Source organism: Paroedura picta, chromosome 10, assembly GCF_049243985.1.
Source record: "Paroedura picta isolate Pp20150507F chromosome 10, Ppicta_v3.0, whole genome shotgun sequence".
NCBI classification, from domain to species: domain Eukaryota; kingdom Metazoa; phylum Chordata; class Lepidosauria; order Squamata; family Gekkonidae; genus Paroedura; species Paroedura picta.
In genome coordinates, this window is record NC_135378.1 from 70,743,696 (window position 1) to 70,765,245 (window position 21,550).

At 42.8% G+C, this 21,550-nt stretch overlaps 1 protein-coding gene across 2 annotated transcripts in view; it reads right to left on the reverse strand.

Moving 5' to 3' along the window:
* The window catches only part of BANK1 (B cell scaffold protein with ankyrin repeats 1), a 179,571-nt gene extending 158,634 nt beyond the window's left edge, over window positions 1–20,937 (reverse strand). For both annotated transcript variants that reach the window (XM_077300769.1, XM_077300768.1), the window contains exon 1: window positions 20,733–20,937. In XM_077300769.1, coding sequence (XP_077156884.1) covers window positions 20,733–20,748 — 16 coding nt within the window. In that variant the 5' untranslated portion in view covers window positions 20,749–20,937. The remainder of the gene's footprint in view (window positions 1–20,732) is intronic.
* Window positions 20,938–21,550: the final 613 nt, after the last annotated feature.

Below are 21,550 nucleotides of genomic sequence, written 5' to 3' on the forward strand. Positions count from 1 at the left end.
TACACAATGTAAAATTTAATAATAAATACAATTAACAATCAAATTAAGATATTCAAGCTATTTCAAACCGACAGATCTAGAAGGGATAGTTTAGCACTGATAGAGGACTGGGAAGGAGACAAAGAAGGAGTGGGTGGATCAACAAGAATCCCCATTCAAGTCAGCAGGGAAAACGTTTAGTAAAGAGAAGTAATTTTTAGCTTTTAGCTAGAAGAGCTTTTAGTTAAGAGAAGTAATCCCTGTCCAGTGAAAAGGGAGATAGCTCCAAAGAGGAGTGATCCCTGGAAGGATTTTAGGAACTTAGTTATACGTTCCTGCCTTCTAAACGTGAAGAGTCAATGAAACTCAGAAACCTATGGTTGTAAGTTAAAGCAGAAGCTTGTAAGCAAAAAATTGTCAGGAGGTAGTGTGATTACAAAATTACCACCGTTTTATTAGCTTGCAGGCGGGCAGTGGGGGCCCAAAGATGACGCTCACACCTTTACTGGATTGGCAAACAGGCCACAGCTTTTATTTAACAAAAACACAACGTGTTGGCTGACGAGGATCAGGAGCCCAACATCCCCTGGGTCATCCGACCCTAGCCCTGACTCTCATGGCGCCCTGGGTACCTCGTCTCAGCCCCTGCTGAGCCCCAAGAACCCTTGCCATGGAGTCTTCTCCGCTGGAGACAGCTGGAATGCCTTGGGAGGCGTGGACCTCCCTCAGCCCCTTCCAGCCTCTCTCACCTGGACTGCTTTGGACCTACCCGTCCGGGTTGGCCGCATTCCAGGCGGATGCCTCTTCCTGAGGCCCTCCAGTTAGGGGAGTGCTATCGCTCTCCCTTTGTTCAATCCCCACCTGTTTGGGCTCCTTTTCCTTGTCCCCCGCCTGCTGTGACTATGAAAAATTTCAAAACCCCAACACGCTGCTAAATTCCTTAACCATACCAAAACCTTAAAACCTAGGGTGGGAGGGTGGGTGCTGCTCGCTGGCTGGCCGAGGAAAGAGGCCGCCTGCGAGCACGTGGCGCCTATTTAAGCGCCACGCTTCGCTCCTCCCTCCCCGGCTCCGTACGCCGCGCATTCGCACGGCAACCTGCTCACGTGCGCCGGGGAGGGGGATAGAGCGCCCAAGCACGCGCCATCCCTCCTCCGCCCCCCGCCTCGCCGCTTCTCTAATGGCGGCCGCGGTAAGTCGCGGCCGCACTTTATCAGTTCACCTCATGCATGCCAAAAAGGAATGCTTTGGAATTATTCTCCAGACTTCTGTTTTATGTTATTTCATTTTGATTTTTCCTTAGAACAACAGTAACTGAAATTATTGCCCGCTACTAGTCTTATCACTAAAAAGGACAATCCTACCTTGTTTAATCAATGTTCAAAGGCATGGGCGATATCCAATAGCTTTATTTCACTATTTGGCTTTTGTGAGGATCACCCACTGCTGTACAGTCCACATTCTCTAGCACTAGTCACTCTCACTCTCAGAAGTGCAGTGTCTTTCAAGGAGCCAGAAAGTGCCTAGTGCAAGAAGAGTGTGTTCTGCTGCAGAGGACCACATCTACGACCAGGGCACAAATGGAAATCAGCTCATGATCCCACAGGTACAGACACTTTTATTACACTACTAACATAAAGATAGATTCAAGTGGGTAGCTGTGTTGGTCTGAAGTAGCACAACAAAAACTGAATCCAATAGCATCTTGTTGGTCTTAAAGGTGCAATTGAACTCAATTTTTGTTGTACTACTTCAATGCTAGCAGTCTCAGGATTCCTGGAGATTCTGGAGAATCCTGGAGATTCAGGATTTCATTTATTTATTAGATTTCTTACCCACCGCTCTCGTAAAACATCTCCCCCAGTAAAGCTTGGGGAGGGGAGGGTTTGGGGAGACAAGTAAACTCAGGGAGCTGTGATACTATAGAGTTCACTCTCCAAAGCATCCATTCCAACCCATTCACCCACTTGCAGAACTGATCCCTGTAATCTGGTGATGAGTTGTAATTCTAGAAGTTCTCCAGGCCCCACCCAGAGTATGGTAAACCTGTTGATTCAGTTGTGAATCACACAGAAATCAAAAAGACTTGATTCTCTTCCAAGCAAGGGTGTAAATGATTGAAGACATAGCTAACTTCTGCCAGACTGAACTGAACAAAACAACCAGTGCACCAATAGAACTATTGCATTTCATGTATAAATGGAAAATAAGAAGGCTTTTGCACAATTGAAGCATAACAGGATTTATCCTCGCATTGACTAAATTAAGCTATGCTTCACTTACTTGTACCTGGTAGAATAAAAGGTATTATTAGCCCTGCAATCAGGAACAAGGGGCAATCGCATGCTGTCATCCAGAGTAGGAGCAGGGTTTTCTGATAGGGCAAACTGTTCTCAAAGTTACTGGTGTGCAGCCACCCATGAAAGCATAATACAACAGAACTACCAAATGTGGCACCTAAGCCATTGCTCAGAAAGAAATATTGGTTGTGTGGGTTTAAGAAAGCACAGAGTGGGTCCCCCCCCCCCATACTGCATGCGGGAAATATAAGAATTGTAGGTTGGGAAGGGGAGGCAGAAAAATTTCATGTCAGAAAAGATCAGAAGGAAGGAGAGCAGAAAAAAAACCTTAGGAAACTTTCCCTTAATGTGCTTCTGGGCTATTTTTCAGCTGGGAGGTAAAATTAACTGTTTGCCATTACTATGTTAGGGGAACAGTGAAGGAAAAATTAAGTATTTCTCTGCTTACCTAGGAATCGTTTATTTACAACACGGGAAGATCCAAGGGGAAACAGGCTGGGCAATCTAAATGTAAAAACATCAATTTTGACTTTTCAGGCCTTGTTCTTCCGGTGCTCCTTATGGAAAGGAGGGGGAGAGGCTACAACTGGAGGCAATTTGCCCTTTGGTGATTGATTGCACTCCAAAACAGCTGTAGTGCTGCCAGTCCTAGCAAATGCAGTTAAGGCAAATGACACCAGCTGCAACTTCTGTTAAAAATGATGACTTTCCCCACTGATCCAATTTACCTTGGTTTTTATGCTAGTATTAAAAGGATCATGTGTGGGGTTGCCCTGACCTGGATGGCCCAGGTGATCTTCTGAGCTCAGAAACATCAGCCTTAGTTAATACTTGAATGAGAGACCGCCAAGGAATTCCAGGGTCCCTATCTCTTGCCTACGGGGTCACCATAAGTCAGCGATGAAAAAACTGGAGGGTTGAAAAATTCCTGGAGATTTGGGATTGATGGAGTTTTAGGAAGGGATGGATTTTAGCAGGATTGCTACTGTTTCCTCCAGGGAAACTGACCTTTGTAGTCTAAATATCAGTTTTAACTCCAGCATAACTCCAGGCTCCAGCTAGAGGTTCTTGAACCTAGATGCATATTCCAATCCAATTAAAGGATGACCCATATCAGGTGATGGGAAATATCTTTCTTTGCTTACTCTGGAGAATGATCACCAGCCAAATCAAGCAGAATATATGGCAATACAGAATTAGGAGGCCTGATGATATATGGTAACTTTATAGGCCCACATTATATGTAAGAAGAATAGTCTGTTCTAAAAATTATGTGGTGTGCATAAATTATGCAAATCCAATTTTCATGTTTCCAGAAGTCATAAGTTTGCTTATGTTACATGACTGACTCATTCTGTTGATCATGGGGCAGGGGAAGGGAAAGCACTGGCACTAAAGTCTCACTAAGAACCTTGTTTAGCTACCTCAGTGGGTTTTGATACTCCTGTAACATTGCGTGCGCACTTTGAAAACTATTTCCCATCTATCAGAGCAAAATTTGCCATTAAAAAATTAAAACTAGATGAGGTTCTCAGGAAACAGTATATGAACAGTATAGGATTGGATTCAAAATTTAGTTTCCCGGTGAGTGCCGGGAGCTGACGCTTGCGGCAGAGTGTGCGCCGGAACAAGGTAGGCGTCAGAGGGGAGAAGAAAGGCAATGTGGAGGGCCATGAGGGGCCTCCTGATTGGCCACTCCGTTTGTCAGTCCATGGGCAAGGGCCGAATCCATGAGTTTTGATCACGGACTCGATCCACCCCACCCCCTCTTACTGTTTTATTAAGAGGGAAAGAAGATAGGACAGCCATTTCCCCCTGTTCTTTACAGATTCAAAGGCTCAATCAGTATCCAGAAATATGAATTCTTCAGTCGCTTTGCAGGAGATAATTTCAGCATTTATGTGAAGAGGTATGCTGTTAAAGCAATGGTAGAGAGAAATCTGGGTGATCTCCTTTGGAACAATCCACTTCAGAAGTCAGTACGTCTAATGAAACAAGTCAAAGTTAACTGCACCTGTTGCCTTCCTAATTATCTGACCAGACATCCCATGTGGTTTTTGTTTGCTGTGCAACAGAAAGCCAAAGCTGTGCTCTAGCTCTGAGCTGCAGCCCCTCAGCTCTATGTTGAGTGATTATGTAGATTCCATCACTGAGACCTCATAAGAATTTCCCAACACAAGAGCAGTATTAACTGGAACAGGAAGGTGCCCTCCCTAGGGCCTCCCTTGATTACTGATGTCACCTTGAAGTTTTCATCAGCAGTCTTTTATGAACTTTTCTTTCCATTAGTGGCAAATCTCTGCGAAGCAATACGATGTTGACCAAAATCATTTCCCATCATCAGAGAGCTCAGCTAAAGTGCTTTCTGACTGTGCCCCTCCCGGTAAACTCATTTCACTTTTGCTGTATGGATTTGCCTTGTAAGAGGCCACCGGCCCAGAACTGTTAGAAGTTTATTCTGCTTGGCTGGAAAGAGTCGGTTTCTGAATGGAAAAGAATGGATTAGAAATAAAATTGCTTTCTTTGTGCCATGATGACACATCATTCCCAACCAGCAGTGTATGCAAGATGGGTAGAACAGACATTTTCTGGAGTAATTCTAGATTGGCGGTATCCACATTGTCTTGTGTAGATTGTAGGCAGTGGATTTCTCTGGCATCTAAATAGCTTCACTAGGTGCCTATTTATTCCTTAGTCCAGTTTGCAGTTCCGGCCCTGTCCTTTCAAGGCCTAAAGATCAGTCCCATACAAACAAACCCAACTATTAGATTAGGTTAATTCTTATTATGGCCATAGACTAGTCATAGATACCATTTACATATATAAAACCATAATCAAAGCCAGAAACAGACAATGTATGAGGTCTGGCACATTCATCACAACATAATTGAACAGACTAAATCAGACGGAATGATTTAAAATAAAATAAAGATGTAAAAATAGCGGTGGTAAGCTAAGGATCATTCTAAGATTTGGTCTCCACCTTCCATCTCCTTTGGAGTAATTAGTACAGAAAAGATACACCAGGGCACAAAAGTTTGCCACTTTCTTATTGCCAAACCCAACTGTCATGCTCATCATTCCTATATTTATTTATCATACTTATATACCGCCCTCCCCGGAGGCTCAGGCCAATATATCTGGCCAATGCATTAATTTTAATTCTATTTCTTTAGGCATTTTTATGCTGCCTCTCCAGGAACCTGCCCTAGCCAGCCTACAAAACTAAAATAATAAAAAAGAAAACACTAAAGTACATTAATTAAAATGCAACATTTAAATGTCCAGCCCAATATAAAAAACATAACTAATAAAAACAGATCATAGATGGCTTAAAACAAGACAGAAATGTTTTTGTCTAATCTAACACCTAAAATAAAGAAACTTGGACAGTAGGTGAGCCTCAAGAGAAAGGGCATTCTATAAAAACAATATTGAAAGAAACCTCTCCAGGTTTTTTTTTTATATTGGAGAGACCTCTCCAGGCAGGACACTGAGAACAGAGCTTTTGAGGTAGATCTTAATTGGAAGGCATGACCATCTGGGCTGTCCTTCAAGCACCCTGGCCTCAAGCCATTTAAGGAAGGGGTAGTCAACCTGTGGTCCTCCAGATGCTCAAGGACTACAATTCCCATGAGCCCCTGCCAGCAAATGCTGGCAGGGGCTCATGGGAATTGTAGTCCATGAACATCTGGAGGACCACAGGTTGACTGCCCCTGATGTAAGGTACTAACCAGCACTTTGAATTATGCCTGGAAACAAATGGGCAGCCAGTGTACTGTGGGGATGTGGTCCCTGTATCCTGCCCCTGACCATAACTTGGCTGCCGCATTTTGGATGAGCTGAGCTTTCCAGACCATCTGGGATCCCCAATATAAGCAAGAAACCAATCATTCTATTCTGGATGTAATCAGAGCATGAGTCACAGTGTCCAGATCACACTTTTGAGGAATGGCTGAGTGTGCTTGCACACAAAAGCTTATATCTTGAAAAATACTTTGTTGCCACAGGACTCAAGCTTTGTTCAGCTTCTGCCCTGTTCTCTAGTGGCTGCTAGATTTGCAGCCCATCCCTAAACTTCATGACACCAGCATATCACTAACACTGGAGCCATGCTGCTGCCATCAGTATCTTGTGCTCTTTCAGGAGACAAAACAAGTACCTAACAGCAAGGAGGTTAGATCACAGCAACACCACAATACTCCACAGTGACACAACCAACACCTACGAGTGCAGAGCAGAATGGCAACGGTACCTCTGCATGAGCCATTTGTGGGAAAAGACAACAAATGCTCTTTGACAGCAGGACATGACCATTCAGACTCCTCCTTACCCAAAGAACAGGAAAGCAAGGAGGCAGGCCACCCAACCCAGCACCCTCTACCACAGGGAGGACTAAGGCATGCTTAAAGAGCCAGTTTGGTATAGTGGTTAGGTGTGCAGACTTCTAATCTGGCATGCTGGGTTCGATTCTACACTCCACCGCATGGAGTGTAGCTCCATGGGCTTGCCACGGTACTGAGAAAACTGTTCTGACCGAGCAGCGATATCAGGGCTCTCTCAGCCTCACCCACCTCACCCACCTCACAGGATGTCTGTTGTGGGGAGAGGAAAGGGAAGGCGACTGTAAGCTGCTTTGAGCCTCCTTTGGGTAGAGAAAAGTGGCATATAAGAACCAATTCTTCTTCTTCTTCTTTCGAACAGCACTATGCCTATCAGGTTCTTGAAATCTTTGTTGAAGGGACTCTGAATCCTGCCAATATTACTGCTTTTTACAGGCTGACACACAAGGACAGACACATGAGGAGTGATGGTTTATCACCTAGTACCTTCCCTAATTCACTCAGGAGAAAAAGCCCCCAGGGAAAACCAAGAGCTGGTGTATACCTGATATATCTCCAAGTTACCAAGGCACTGGTGTTTATTTGCCAACCTCTGAAACCTGTGCATCTATGTGTGTGTGCTGTCAAGTCACAACCAACTAACAACGATCCCAGCAAGGGACTTTCATGCAAGTTAGAAGAAGAAGACAAGAAGAAGAGTTGATTATTGTATGCTGCTTTTCACCCACCAAAGGAGTTTCAAAGTGGCCTACATTTCCTCTCCCCACAACAGACCCCCTGTGAGGTGGGTGAGGCTGAGAGAGCCCTGATATCACTGCTTGGTTAGAACAGCTTTATCAGTGCTGGAGCGAGCCCAAGATTACCCAGCAGGCTGCACATGGGGGAGCGGGGAATCAAACTTGGCTTGCCAGATTAGAAGTCCACACTCCTAACCACAACACCTCTCGAAGCAGAAGTGGTTTGCCATTGCTTTGTTCTGCACGGTTTTCTCATCTTAGCTTCTGAGATCTGAGAAGATTGGGCTGTATCATGTCACCTGCTCTCCCAAAACCTGTGTGCACCATTTGTTCAATAATTTCACAAATGCTGGTCTTATCACTGCTTTCCAGCATCTAGAAAACAAATCCATTATTTCAGAGTGAATGGATTACTGATAAAAGTGTGCCAAAGAGAATGGATCCCATTATACACCAGACAGCTCAAGAACAGGTTCTTCAGCCAACAGCCATTAATACTGTAGTAGAGAGCTGCCTGCTCGAGAGTGCTGCTAAGTGTACTGTTTCTTTATTGTAAAAAGCATAGTCATTCAAGCATTGATTGTCTTTAGGATATTCTGGTAGCTGTGCTTAGTTGTTTTGGTTGGCCAAGAAAGTAGGATCGGCATCCATGAAGCCACCTTCTCAAATGATGAATCTGGGACAAAAGGTGGGGAAACAAATTTTAATAGGCCACTCCAGGGACTGAATCTCATAAGCATGAGTTTCTTATGACCGGGAGTAGATTGCTTCTGTCATGGCCCAGCCAGGCATAGCTGGGGACTTTTTCAATACAGAGTCAGAGGTGGGAGTATTTGCAGGACTCAACCTGGAACCTGAAGCTGTACCTGCAGGATCAGAACCCAAGCCTCCCAGAGTCTCTGCAGGACAGACTCAGAGGCTCAAGAAGTACAGGAAGAGTCAGCTCAGGCAGATCCCCCTCGCCTCCTGAGCAGCAAAGGAGAAGGCTGCATAACTGCTTCCAGGAGCGGAGAGGAAGCAGAAGGCTGGCAGCTCAGGTCAAGCTAGCCTTAGCTACGATGCAGAGGACTTACAGGAGCCAGGTTGAGACACACAACCCAGCTGCACGGCATCAGCTTAAAAACAAAGCTGTAGCTGGCAGCAACATTGTGTTTACACTCCAGTGTATACTGACCATGTTCCTGTGTTTGGTATTTCTGGCTTGACTTTGGCTTGTGATTTTGGATTTGAACGTCACTCATCTTTCCATTGAAGTCATAGGGTTTAGAAGGGTGTAACTCTGCTTATGAATGTCCTGTAGATGGATAGTCTTCCTTAAGTTTGCAGATGACATATAATTTGTGAGAAGACAGAATTCAGAAGAAGCTTAGTAAATTGGAAAAATTTACAAAATGGAAGCCAACAATAAAGCCAAAAATAACTAGATCTACAGGTATTGGACTAAATTGGACCTATGAGATCCTTTCCCACCGTAACCTTTGGGCAAAGCATGTGTTATGTTAGTGAGCCCCATACATGCTTTCATTGAAAAAAATAGCATGGGTTTCTCACAATGACTTCTTGAGCCTTTCCTTCCTTACAAAGATTAATCACTCCAGCACATGTACAGGAATATTGCCTGATGCAAAATGATGGGAATCCAAACTTGATTGTTTATTTTTATGCAATGTTGGCTCTAATCCTTAAAATTATTATTGAATAAGTTTCATTTCCTCATTGCTGTTTTTATTGGCTGGCTCTAATGTAACTTCAATTCAGCCAGCATGACAACTGTCTGGTCAGATATTTCTAATTAAGCCATTCGTAATGTTTCAAACTAGATCATTGTCCTATGTCTGAGGCATTTTTTTTTTCATTTCAAAAACAGCAGAAAAAGAACAGGAGAGAAAAACTACTCAAAATTCAGCAACTAAGAAGAAAAAGTATATATAAAGGAGAAACTTTAATAACAGTGGCAGCAGATCAACACAAAAGTTTTGATTAAAAATTTTGATAATCAATTGTTGTCTTTATGCCATACATTCAAATATTGATTAAAGTGTCAGGTCCTCAATCCAATGACTTAAAGGAGGTGGGCACTGATTTCTCCAGTGCAGTAATACAAATCTGTTAGTTGTAGTAAGGGCAAGGTGGGTCCTTTTCAGTTGACTATCTGTTAGTGTCCAAGAGATGGGTACATAATTTAAATGTCTGAGAAACTTTGATAAGTGAGGGTTAAACAGATGATAATAGACAAATGTTATGTGGCTTCCAAATACTGCAAAAGGGGATTTATTACATTCATATACTTCATACCTTGGCTATATATATATATATATAATCAATAAATATTAACTAAATTTAAAAGAAATAATGTTCAGTCCAGTCTTGGTCAACTCACTGGTATAGACTGTAGATAAGTTCTAGGGTGGAGGAGCAACAGAGGGCCGAGTGAAGTGAGCAGTGGTGCCCGAAGAGTGTCTCATTTCCCTCTGGCTACTCCTGCACAAATCATAGAATCACAGAATCATAGAATCATAGAGTTGGAAGGGGCCACACAGGCCATCTAGTCCAACCCCCTGCTCAACGCAGGATTAGCCCTAAGCATCCTAAAGCATGAATGACACATCCTGTGATGCCAATTACAGTGCATAGCCCAGTAATACTAATAGTATGGCTTTTCTAGGCCTACTATGTATTACAAAACCAAAGGCCTGCAAATGTTCAGCCACATTCCCAACAAGTATTATACCTGTGGTTCACTAAGTGGTTGTGGTTCACAAAGTACAGCTTTTTACTGGAAAGCGTGAGCAGCAATATTAACGGTGCATATATTTATGAGTTTGTGAAAAGAACTGGCCTAAAATCTCAGGAAAGAAACTACCTGTATGGATGTAGGAGGGGCCCAGTCACCGGTGAACAGTCAGCAGATGGCAAGAAAAGTGAATCTGGTAACTGCGAGGAACGTCTTGATAGTGAAATTTGGCGATGTTGAACAGGCATTTCAGTGATGCATAATGATCCCTGGTAATATGAAGTGAACATTATGGGACTCTTAGTTAATTTCCAGATCATACTGTAATCCTACGTATCCCTGGCACCTGGGATGGTGTTATAGCATCATTTGTTCCAGGTGTTGTGGCAAGGAGGGCAGAAGCAGAGAGCACTCTCATACACCACTAGCAATGGTGTATGTTTCCGCACAGTCGTGTTTCCGAACAGGGAATTTGCTGCCCTAGCTCCCATGCAGGAGCATAAATCTAATGTAGATGAGGTGCATCTGGCCAAATGTTCCCGTGTGCAGGAGCAGGAAAAGGCGGGGCATCATGATCCAGCTCAAACTCCAGCCCTGCAGCCTGGTGCAAAGCCTCCAGTGTGGAAATGGTCTCACCACTACAGATATCGGATAAGGTGGTCTGAAGGGTCAGGGGTTTGTAGGGTTTGGACTATATTTAGGATTCTGAACATCTTTTTCCAGAGTATTCTCTAACACCTCTATTAATCACTAGAGCTATTCTGAATTGAACTGAAGGGACTGTACCCATCAAAACTGAACTCAGGTCTGCAAAGTCTTCGGTTGTTGATTTACACAGATGCACAGGGACTTCATACTCCAGCATACAAAATAGAGTTCAGAGTCTAGATATGAATTAAAACATGAGTCCTCTCTTCACTGTTTATCTTAGATGTTACAGGTCCTTACGATCTGGGCTACTTTCTAAATTGCGCTCTTCAATCTTAAATCAGTATAGAAGAAATGCTGATTATTGACTCCTCTGGCTAGATAATTTTCAACTAATGCTCTTACACATCATTTTTGAAGTCTTCATCTGGTCCCAAGTTTTATATTTTCTGATCTTGACTTAAATCTAGGTCTAAAGATAACCCTGCTCTTTCTTCGAACTCCTGTGCGACATATGCTGTTTCTTTCTCCCCCCCCCCCCAGAGACTTCATCTTCATCCTGTTTAGTATGAACACTTTAGAAGCAGAGAATAGGATGTTGCAATAATGATGGCTCCTGGCCGGGCATATTATACAACATGCTTATAACTTGTTTTGTAGGTCATTCATTGCTTTTCTGACATATGCTCCTGGGGATTTTGCTTCAGAAGTGCACAATACACTAGACTGGGTATCTGATTCATATGGTAGCTATGAGTGACAAAGGAACAACACATCTGAATTAGTTCATCAATGAAGGAAATACAGAGACAAAATCCAACCCCTGAATGTACTCTTAGCACAAAATAATATTTATAAACTAACATTCATACCAGCAGCTTTTAATGCTTCAGCAGAAGATATTTTGTCCTCATTTTAGTTGTTTCAGGCTCCAACTGATAGATTCAAGTAAAAATTAAGATGTGTTTTCTTCTGAATTGAATCTGTGAACAGACCTGATTGAAAGCCTTCCATGATAGGACTGTAGAAATCAAGAGTAAAATCTTTAGGGGGATGCCATAGCTTAGTGGTAGAATACTACCACTAAGGCCCCAGATTCAATTCCCACCACATCCAGTTATATGCATCAGGTAGATAATGTGAAGGAATGCTACTTGAGAGCCATTGCCAGTCTGACCAGGCAATACTGATGGACTAATGATCTGATTCAGTATGACCATTTATGCACTGGAGGTTTCATGCTGGGCTGCAGGCTGGAGTTTTAGTCGTGGCAGGTTGCCCCACCTCTTCCTGCACCCACATTGGGGAGCATTTGGCCTGGTGCACCTCATCCGCCCCCAATCTGTGCTCCTGACAGGGGGGTGGGGCAGTGAAGTTCCCAGTGCATAAACGGTCTATGAGGCAACTTCATGCAGTCAGACTGCACTGTTTTTAACATCTTTATGATTTATTTATGTACTGATTAGTACATTTATAGACCAACCCTCCCTGTGAACAGACCCAGGGAAGTTTACAGCATGCTAAAATTCCATTGACGAAGAAGAAGAAGAAGAAGAAGAAGAAGAAGAAGAAGAAGAAGAAGAAGAAGAAGAAGAAGAAGAAGAAGAAGATGACAGCAACAACAACTTGGTTCTTATATGTTGCTTTTTTCTACCAGGATTCTCAAAGAGGCTTACAATGGCCTTCCCTTTCCTCTCCCCACACCAGGCACCCTGTGTGGTAGGTGAGGCCGAGAGAGCCCTGATATTACCGAAGAAGAGTTGGTTCTTATATGCTGCTTTTCTCTACCCAAAGGAGTCTCAAAGCGGCTTACAGTCGCCTTCCCATTCCTCCCCCCACAACAGACACCCGGTGAGGCTGAGAGAGCCCTGACATTTCTGCTCAGTCAGAACAGCTTTATCAGTACTGTGGCAAGCCCAAGGTCACCCAGCTGGCTGCATGGGGGGGGGGGAGCAGGCAATCTAAACAATAAAACAATAAATACACCAAATGCTCTATTGTCTTGCTAATTCTCCATGTCAAAGCCATCTAAATATATATTTTTTCCTGTGTACATAGGGTTACCAGCTCTGGGTTTGGAAGTCCCTAGCAATTTTGGGAGACTGAGGAGGATAATGACATATGATGCAACTTCCAACGGAGCCATTTGCTCCAAGGGAACTGATCTGTCACCTGGAGATCTCCAGCCACCACCTGGAGGTTGACAACCATGTATGATTAATGGAAATTATATAATATTCTTTAGCTAGGTTGATAACATCTCTTTCTCATTCCCTGTGTATAAAGGAGTTCATCGGGATGTGGTATTTTAGATCTGCATCATTTTATTGTTTGAGTTTGTGATTATTTTTGTGAGCAGTCCTGAGAAACAGCTGTTGGTCGAAGGGCAGGCTATAAAAGCTTATAACAAAACACATAATATTTTAAAATAAATATATTATCTCCATTAATAAGACTATAAATACACAAAGCAGAACCTCCACTATTAACAAAATGTTGATGCTATGAATTTACTTCCTCCCCTTAAGTCAACGTAACCTTTGTTTAAACAGTACTTGTATTAATTCAGATGCCAAACTAAACATCTCCCTAAGTATCAATTTCATCGAGTCCATCCTATGCCCCATAAACCACAATTCATATTGTTTTGCATGACCATGTTCAGAACAGCCTACGTATAACATTAATTCTGGGCATTGCTGCAGTGTACAAATCAATACGAAAGTACCCTTTCAAAACAAGTGTCTTTAAACAAAATAGCATATGAGTTAATGGTCATTTAAGATGCTGGATTTTTAATTTAAATGATGAAGACATCGATTTTGCAGAATGCTGTTTGATGACTAATGTATTTTTTTGCACAATGGTAAGCAGGCATTATTTGGAACTCAGCCATGCTATGAAAATACCTATTCATTATATCCTGATGGGTAATGTACAGAAAATCAAAGCTGTTGATCAGGGCTATTAATAAGCTCTAATGGAGGATTTCAAGACATTAACTGTTGTTAGGCATGTGATCATACAGGGATTGGGTTGTTTTCTGAACTCAGATGTGCAACTGTACTGAATGGTCCCAGCCCACATGCAAATAATATCCATCATTAGGCTAATTTAAAATTAAGCAATGAGATTTCACAGTAGCACCAGAAACCGAACGATGGCACATATTCTTTTCATCTTTAACTTTCTGCTACTGCTAGAACCACTGAACATATAAATCCTAAAATTAGAGGCTGAAGAAAAGCAAGAATTTCTCATACACTTAAAAATGTCTGTAATGATTTTTTCCCCCCTGTTTATGCCATGGCAATTTTGAAACAGGGGTCATTATTTTCCAAATGGAATGACAGTGTTTCAGAATTAGTCATCCGTTGGATCCAGTGACTTGGTGCCACAAACTGAGGAGTGTTCCTCCAATGGAGGAAGCTTTCCTCTGGAGGAAAATTCCTCATTTGGCAGAAGATCCAGCCCATATTCTTGGGGAAAAAAATGACTTGTATTCTATATGGTGGGAAGGAAGGCAGCCTGATCTTGTCAGACTGCAAAAGTTAAACATGACTGGTACTTGGATGGACAACCACTAAGGAAGATTAAAAAACAACACCCACCAAGGAAGATTCTGCGGAGGAAGGAATTTGGCAAACCACCTCTGCTCTTCACTTGCCTTAAGCAATCTTTTCTCAGGTCATGATAAGACAGCTGTGACTTGTTGGCACTTTACACAAACAGGCTAGGGATTGGGATGGCAATGGCATACATAGCCTGGTCTTATCAGATCTTTGAAGTTAAGCAGGGCTAATACTTGGATGGGTGACCACCAAAGAAGACTCTGCAGAGGAAGTAAATGACAAACCAACTTATTTACGTCAAAAGCCTCTTGCCTCCATAAATCATCTGTGACATGAGGGCACTTGACACACATTAAATATAGCAAAATAAGCATTTAAGACTTTGGATATTGTTGACCAGTTATCAACAATATTCAAAGTCCAGCCTCAGTCCAAAATTGATTCAAATTTTATAATGATAATAATAAAACTTATTTTTTAGCCTGACCTTCCATTTGCCAGGGCAGGTAACAACTATAAAGCACTGTACAAACATCATAAAATTATATATAAAACTGTTCCAGCTAAAATTCCAGACCGGGGGGGGGGGGGCTTGGTGTCAGGAACTGATCTTTCCATCTGTCTCCTCATCCTCATAGCAATGTTTACAGCTACATCCTGTATAGCAGGGGTAGTCAAACTGCGGCCCTCCAGATGTCCATGGACCACAATTCCCAGAAGCCCCTGCCAGCAAATGCTGGCAGGGGCTTCTGGGAATTGTAGTCCATGGACATCTGGAGGGCCGCAGTTTGACTACCCCTGCTGTATAGGGTTCAATTCCTTTGATCTCATGGCGACTTGATCCAGAGAGCTTCTGTCAGTATTTGCACACTTGATACTTCAATGGACAGGAACCCTAAAAAAATTCTTCACTTCTGTCCTTCCAGTGCTGTCCCCTTTTTCAATGGAGAAACAAAATTCTAAGTGCCACAGTCACACATTTCCGTAACTGCAATTTAGAGATCAGAAAATGTTATGGAAGTCATGGATCCTCATTTGCCACAGTCTCTACCCTGTAAGGTTGCAGAAGTGAAGTTATATCACTTAGGCGGAAAAAAAACTTTCTGAGTTTCTGAGCACAATATTACTCTCCAAGGATCTAGCACATCAAAATTCCAGTCGCATAGCCCTGACAGCACTTAGAAAAGCTGTTCTAAGTGTTACAGAAACTCAGGAGTGAAAATGCAGACACCACGGAGACTTGTTAGCACTTAAAGCAGCTCTAAGGGGCCTTGCGGAGTGCAGTTGTGCCTCCTTTCAATGTCTCCTTTCCTGCACTTAGAAAAGTTACCTTTAAGGGGATCTTGGGACCACCTTGGAGGACAAAACAGTCCTCCAAAGAACATACTTGAGATGTAGAGTGCCATTTCTAACTGGTGGCAAGGTTCCTTAGAAGGCCAAACTCTGATGAGATGGAAAAATCCCATGCAAAGCACAGATGTGACTTGCTAAATATCTAAGATCTCAGTAAACTGGTGGTGGAAAGTGCCATCCTGCAAAGTGCCATTGCAGTTGACTTATGGTGACCCATGGCAACAGACCTCATCCGTGGACTAGAATAGCACCCTTGTGCCCCTACAATCAATTCACTCTGGACACTTGCTTTGGCCTTGGCCAAAGCAAAGTCAGGACAATTGCACAATGCACTCTAAAGACAGCAACAGAGGACATGTCATGACCAACTGACTTTGCTCATGAACTCTGCATCCCTGGACTGGCTAGGAAGCACATGCACATCTTCAGTCAAGGCAAAGAACATCCTCCTTCCTGACGTTCTTCCCATGTCAGCAATTGTATTGCTAAAGTGGTAAACAGCAGACCTTTGGAAATGTGTTGTTCCCCCCAGCCTGCCAAGAGTTTTATTATTCTCATCAACTGGATATTAGAATTTCAACCCAGGTCCAGATCCTTCCTGAAGCTTCCCATTCTTCCACAAACATCCCTGTGTTCACTTTGATCTTTACCATTCTAGAGCAATCAAATCTTTTTGTCATACCAATCACACCTTTTATCTAAAGCTCACCTCAGCCTACATGGCCTTTTACCATGTACCTGGCTAGGAAACGGGTATAAAATCTCTTCACCTGGGTGTATTATTATTATCATCACAGAAGACTTGCAAAAAGACTGCCAAAAACAACATCATATTTTTTAATTCTTTAACGTGACATCCCACACACTTTTAGAGCACTTGGGGTAAACCAAGAGACAGAGGTGGTTTGCCATTGACAACCTCTGCAAACCAAACCTTGTATTCTTTGGTGGTCTCCTATTTAAGTACCAATCAGGGTCAACCATGCTTAGTTTCCAAGAGCTGACAAGCTTGGGCAAGCCTGGCCCATCCAGGACCGGATGGCTGTAAATTACCCACAGGTAATTCACCATAGGTGATTCATGCCCCCACCCCACCTCCTAAAACTATACAGCTCAAAGGATCTGAAAGGACATGACTTTTGCAGAGGAGCCCTTGGGTTGACATCCACAGATTATGAGCTCTTGAATATTTCATGGTCTGTGAATAATCCCTAGGAATTCCATTGTTCGCTATTGCACTAAATATATTTTAAGGGCATAATGGGAAAGCTACACTTGCATTCCAAGATATGGATTGCAAGAGTTGAAATTTCTATTTTTGGGTTACAACACTTTAAAGTTGAGAACAATAAACAGAGAAGCTTGATGGCTGTTACAGTTATGCCATTTATCTTCATGAATGTGGAGAGAAACAGTAACTCAAGTGTGGCATAACCATTAGTGAAATATTCTGTCACTGCCAATCCAATGAACTGAAGATGGATGTCATAAAAGATGAGTCATTATGTATGCTTTGCCTCTGCTTACAGTGTTATCCTACAAACTTTTAGATGGAAATGTGTTGCGCTAAAATCACTGGGACTAAGAGCATATTAAGAAAAGAAACCCTGGTCTGGACCAATGATTGCCAACTCTAGGTTTGGAAATTCCTGGAGATTTGAGAGGTAGAGCTTGGGGAGGATGAAGTTGTGTATAATGCCTCAGTGGGGATATAATAGAGCCCACCCTCTAAAGAAGCCATATTATCCAGGGAAACTGATCTGTATCATCTGAAGATCAGCTGTAATTCTTGGAGATGTCCAGGCCATTAAGAACTGCATCACTTTGGAATACAAGGGAGAGTCTGATAGTCACCTGATGTGGCACATCATGGAGGAGATCTCTCCGCTAGGCTAACATACCATGAAGTCAGTGTGCTTTTATTTATTTGTTTGTTTATTCATTTATTTATTAGATATCTATAACACCACTCCGAGACCAGTTGGCTCGTGGCGGTTTACAGCATAATAATAAAATCATTAAACCCCATATGATGGCCAGGTAAAAAATAAAACAGCAAGGGAGACTATTGGGGGACTATTGAAAACGGTGACATGTAGGGATGCCAGACCCTCTGGTGGGGGCAGTGGTCTCCTGCTGCCAAGACCCACCTCAACTGGCTGGTGATGGGAATAAACCACTCCCCAAAAGGGAAAAGTTACATAGGCATGTTGAAGAAGTAAAGGGTGGCATTCTACCATACAGTTTTGTCCAGGAACCAGACTGTTCCCTGCCCCCAACATTCATATATCACTTCCAGGCCATGTGGGTACATTGTCAGGCATTCTTCCCTGCTCACGGTAAATGCACCCCCACTGGCTGCTCTGAGAGGCTTGGGAAGTGCCACCACCAGCTGATGAAAGCAAATTGCATTGTTTCCTGAATATGTAGTTGGGCTTTGATGCTCTATAATGTAATCAGGATATGGAGAGCAATGCAATGGCCTAGTGTGTGTTTGCAGGTAGCAGATCTGCAAAGTGGTGAAGCTCCACAAGGAACTACCATTTGCAGAGATAATACCAGGATTCACTGACTGACTGCAAGCCAAAGCAAACATTTTAACCACCGTTAAAATAAACCATGCAAATGATTTCACATGATGTCTGCGCTGAGCCAATATGTAGTTCGGCCATTAGCAGCACAGGAATCTTCTGATGAATCCATCTAGGAAACATTCTCGAAGAGATCCACTCATTTATTTGCTTTAGGATGCTTAGGGCTAATCCTGCGTTGAGCAGGGGGTTGGACTAGATGGCCTGCATGGCCCCTTCCAACTCTATGATTCTATGATTCTATGATTCTATGATTTATCACTTTTGTTAAAAATAAAGGAAGTGATTTAATAGAAACACAGACAGTAAGCAAACCAGCATGTTATAACACCCCCACAAAAAAAGTTTTTTTTAGAAGAGCAGGAGAGAGACAATAATCTTTCTGAATATTATACCATAGAGGCATTGCGGCTGGGGATGCATATGCTTGGTATTCTAATATCAAGTTATGATTAAAAGACCTTTGAAAGATTTGTAGGAAAAAACCTGTGAAACCATTCTGCATATGTCTATCCTATATGTACACCTTATATGTATACAAAAAGATTACACATTAAAGTACAGAATTAAAAGCCAAACCACACTACAAGCCATTTGAAGTAGCCTAAAACTATACACATCAACACATACAGAAGAACAACTAGTAAAAAAAAATACATCAGTAATAAAAGCATATGATAACGAGAAAAACTCAGAAAGCTGTAAAACAGGAAATAACTGAGCATAGTACAAGCACCAGCTAAACTGGATTCATTAATCTGGGGGTGGGGTGGGGAGAGAGATGAGAGGAGCACTGTAGAGTTTCTGGCTAGTCCTAGAGAGGCATAACATGTAATACTGTCATGCCAACTGCAATTTTTACTTCATATTTTCCCCATCAGCAGCTAACTGAAAGCCCCAATTCAGCCCCCTAATATGATACATGCAATGAAAAATAATGCTATAAGTTCTTGAGAAGAAGCAAATGCATTCAGTAGGCAACTTGAGGTGCTGTGTGAGCTTGGGTGTACCAGTTAAAGCATGTTGGCATGAGAAGAAGCTAAGAGATTAGCAAAACACGAACTGACCGGAGTCCTGCCTGCCTTGCCTTATCTTGCATTTTGGATTCTACACAAAAATTTTTGCCTAATCTTGCCTTCGGATTCTACACATGAGTATACAGGAAATGGTCTGTGCCAGCTTTCTTCTATTCTCCTAGGACACATTTGGGAGAAAGATTTGAATGGATTTTGTTGCACAATCATTACAAGACTTTTTCTGCCTGACTCAGGACTATGTGAGCACTTTAATCTAGGTGGAAGTATGCATTTGGTTCTTTTCAAGAATTTATAGTATTATTTTTATAGCATTATTTATTTTAAAGATTAGCTGCTTGTGATTGCTGGCAATATTGTTAACAAGGCACTTCTACCTCTCCATCGAAAGGGATGAAGAACTATTTGAACAATTCTGGCATCAGCCCTGCCCTTCTTTTTCCTAGCCTCTCTTCTAGCTCATCTGCCTACTTTTTTTCTATCAAGGGATGCCAGCCTCCAGGTAGGACCCAGAATCAGTCCAGGAGAACTGACCTCTATCAGTTCTCCTGGAAAAGATGGATGCTTTGGAGGGTGGACTCCATGGCATTATGCCTTCTGAGGTTCCCTGTCCTCCCCAGGCTTCACTCCCATATCTCCAGGAGTTTCTCAATCTGGATCTGGAACCTGCCACCTTCTGCCGGCGATCAGGGGTGACTTGACAGCACTATATATAAAGATTCCCTAACTAGCACTCTTGGAGCTTATTCCCCAGTACAGAAAGAGATGTGAGAGGAAGGTCTGTGAAGGTCTGGGAATTGCAGTCCATGGACATCTGGAGGGCCGCAGTTTGACTACATTCTCATTTCCTGTGTTTGGGGGGGGGGATGACAGAATGAGGTGGTAAATCTGTCCAGATTTGACTCAGGGATCTCAGGGATGGCACTAAACCTCAGCCCTTTCCCTCTTTCAGTGGCCAGGGAGAGACCTGGCCACCCTAGCACTTCCTTATTCCACATAGCATTATTTTAGAAGAAACCAAGGCAGCTTTTATTCCTTGTTTTTCACTACCTGAAGGAGTCCCAAGGTGGCTTAGAAATGCCTTCCCTTCCTTCCCGACGCCCCAATACAAAGCCTACTTCCTCCTATCACCATTTGTGCTGTTTATATATACATGGATGAGAGAAGGTACTGCACATATTAAGGTCAATTCGAAATACTGGAATCATCACACTGAATTCAATGACCTTTTTGTAACAGGGGCTCCCCCCACAAACACACTTAGCCCATAGATCAGGGGTAGTCAAACTGCGGCCCTCCGGATGTCCATGGACTACAATTCCTATTCAATTCAAATGCTGGCAGGGGCTCATGGGAACTGCAGTCCATGGACATCTGGAGGGCCGCAGTTTGACTACCCCTGGCATAGATAGTCCTCTCCTATTCCACTAGCATCACCCACCTGAATTGCCAGCCATGCCTGTCCTCTTGCTCGGTGTTCCTCCCTCTCTCCAAAGAAAGAGGCAGCGGAAGCAAGAGTGGCTATGCCAGACGATCGCCTTGAAATGGCCTTGCTCTAAGGTTTCACAGCCCTTTGCTAAGAATGGGGTCCAAGGATGGACAAGAGGCTGCTTCTGTTGCCGTTCGCCGCCTTCACTTCCTCACACTGCTGGGTCACTGCTTAAAAGGAACCGTGCATTGCGGATGTGAAACTTCTCTCCCAGAAGCATTTATATAGCACAATCTACATTGTGGGTATTTTGGACTTCCTCTCGCCACAACTGAGAAAGTCAAAGTCTTTATTAAGGGTGTGAAATGCACGAGTGTGTGTGTGTGTGTGTCTGACAGGCATGGCTGAGGTGATTGCTGGAGATCTTTAAGAGCCAGACAACCAATCTACACATTCAACAAAAGGGTGGGTTGTAGCTCTCCCTAGACTGAATTAGGTAGGTATATCTGAATGCCTCCATGTAATAAAAAAAAAACTTCCCTGCATGTGTAAATCTGTGTTTCAGGTATATGATTTCTAGCCTAGACTTCTCCCAGAAGTGAGTTTTCTACCACTGTTTTGGGAAAAACATTCAAGCATGTTAATTCCTCATATTCTGGACTGGTATGTTCATGTTTACCATAGGCTTTTTTTCTTGGAGGAAAAAAGGGTCATGGCCACCTGATGAGAGTACAGCATTGTCTAGTGAGCAATTCTGACTTGAACCTTTCTTTCTTTCTTGAAGCCACTAAAAAGAGAACCCCACTGTGCATTTATCCACCTCTGAGATA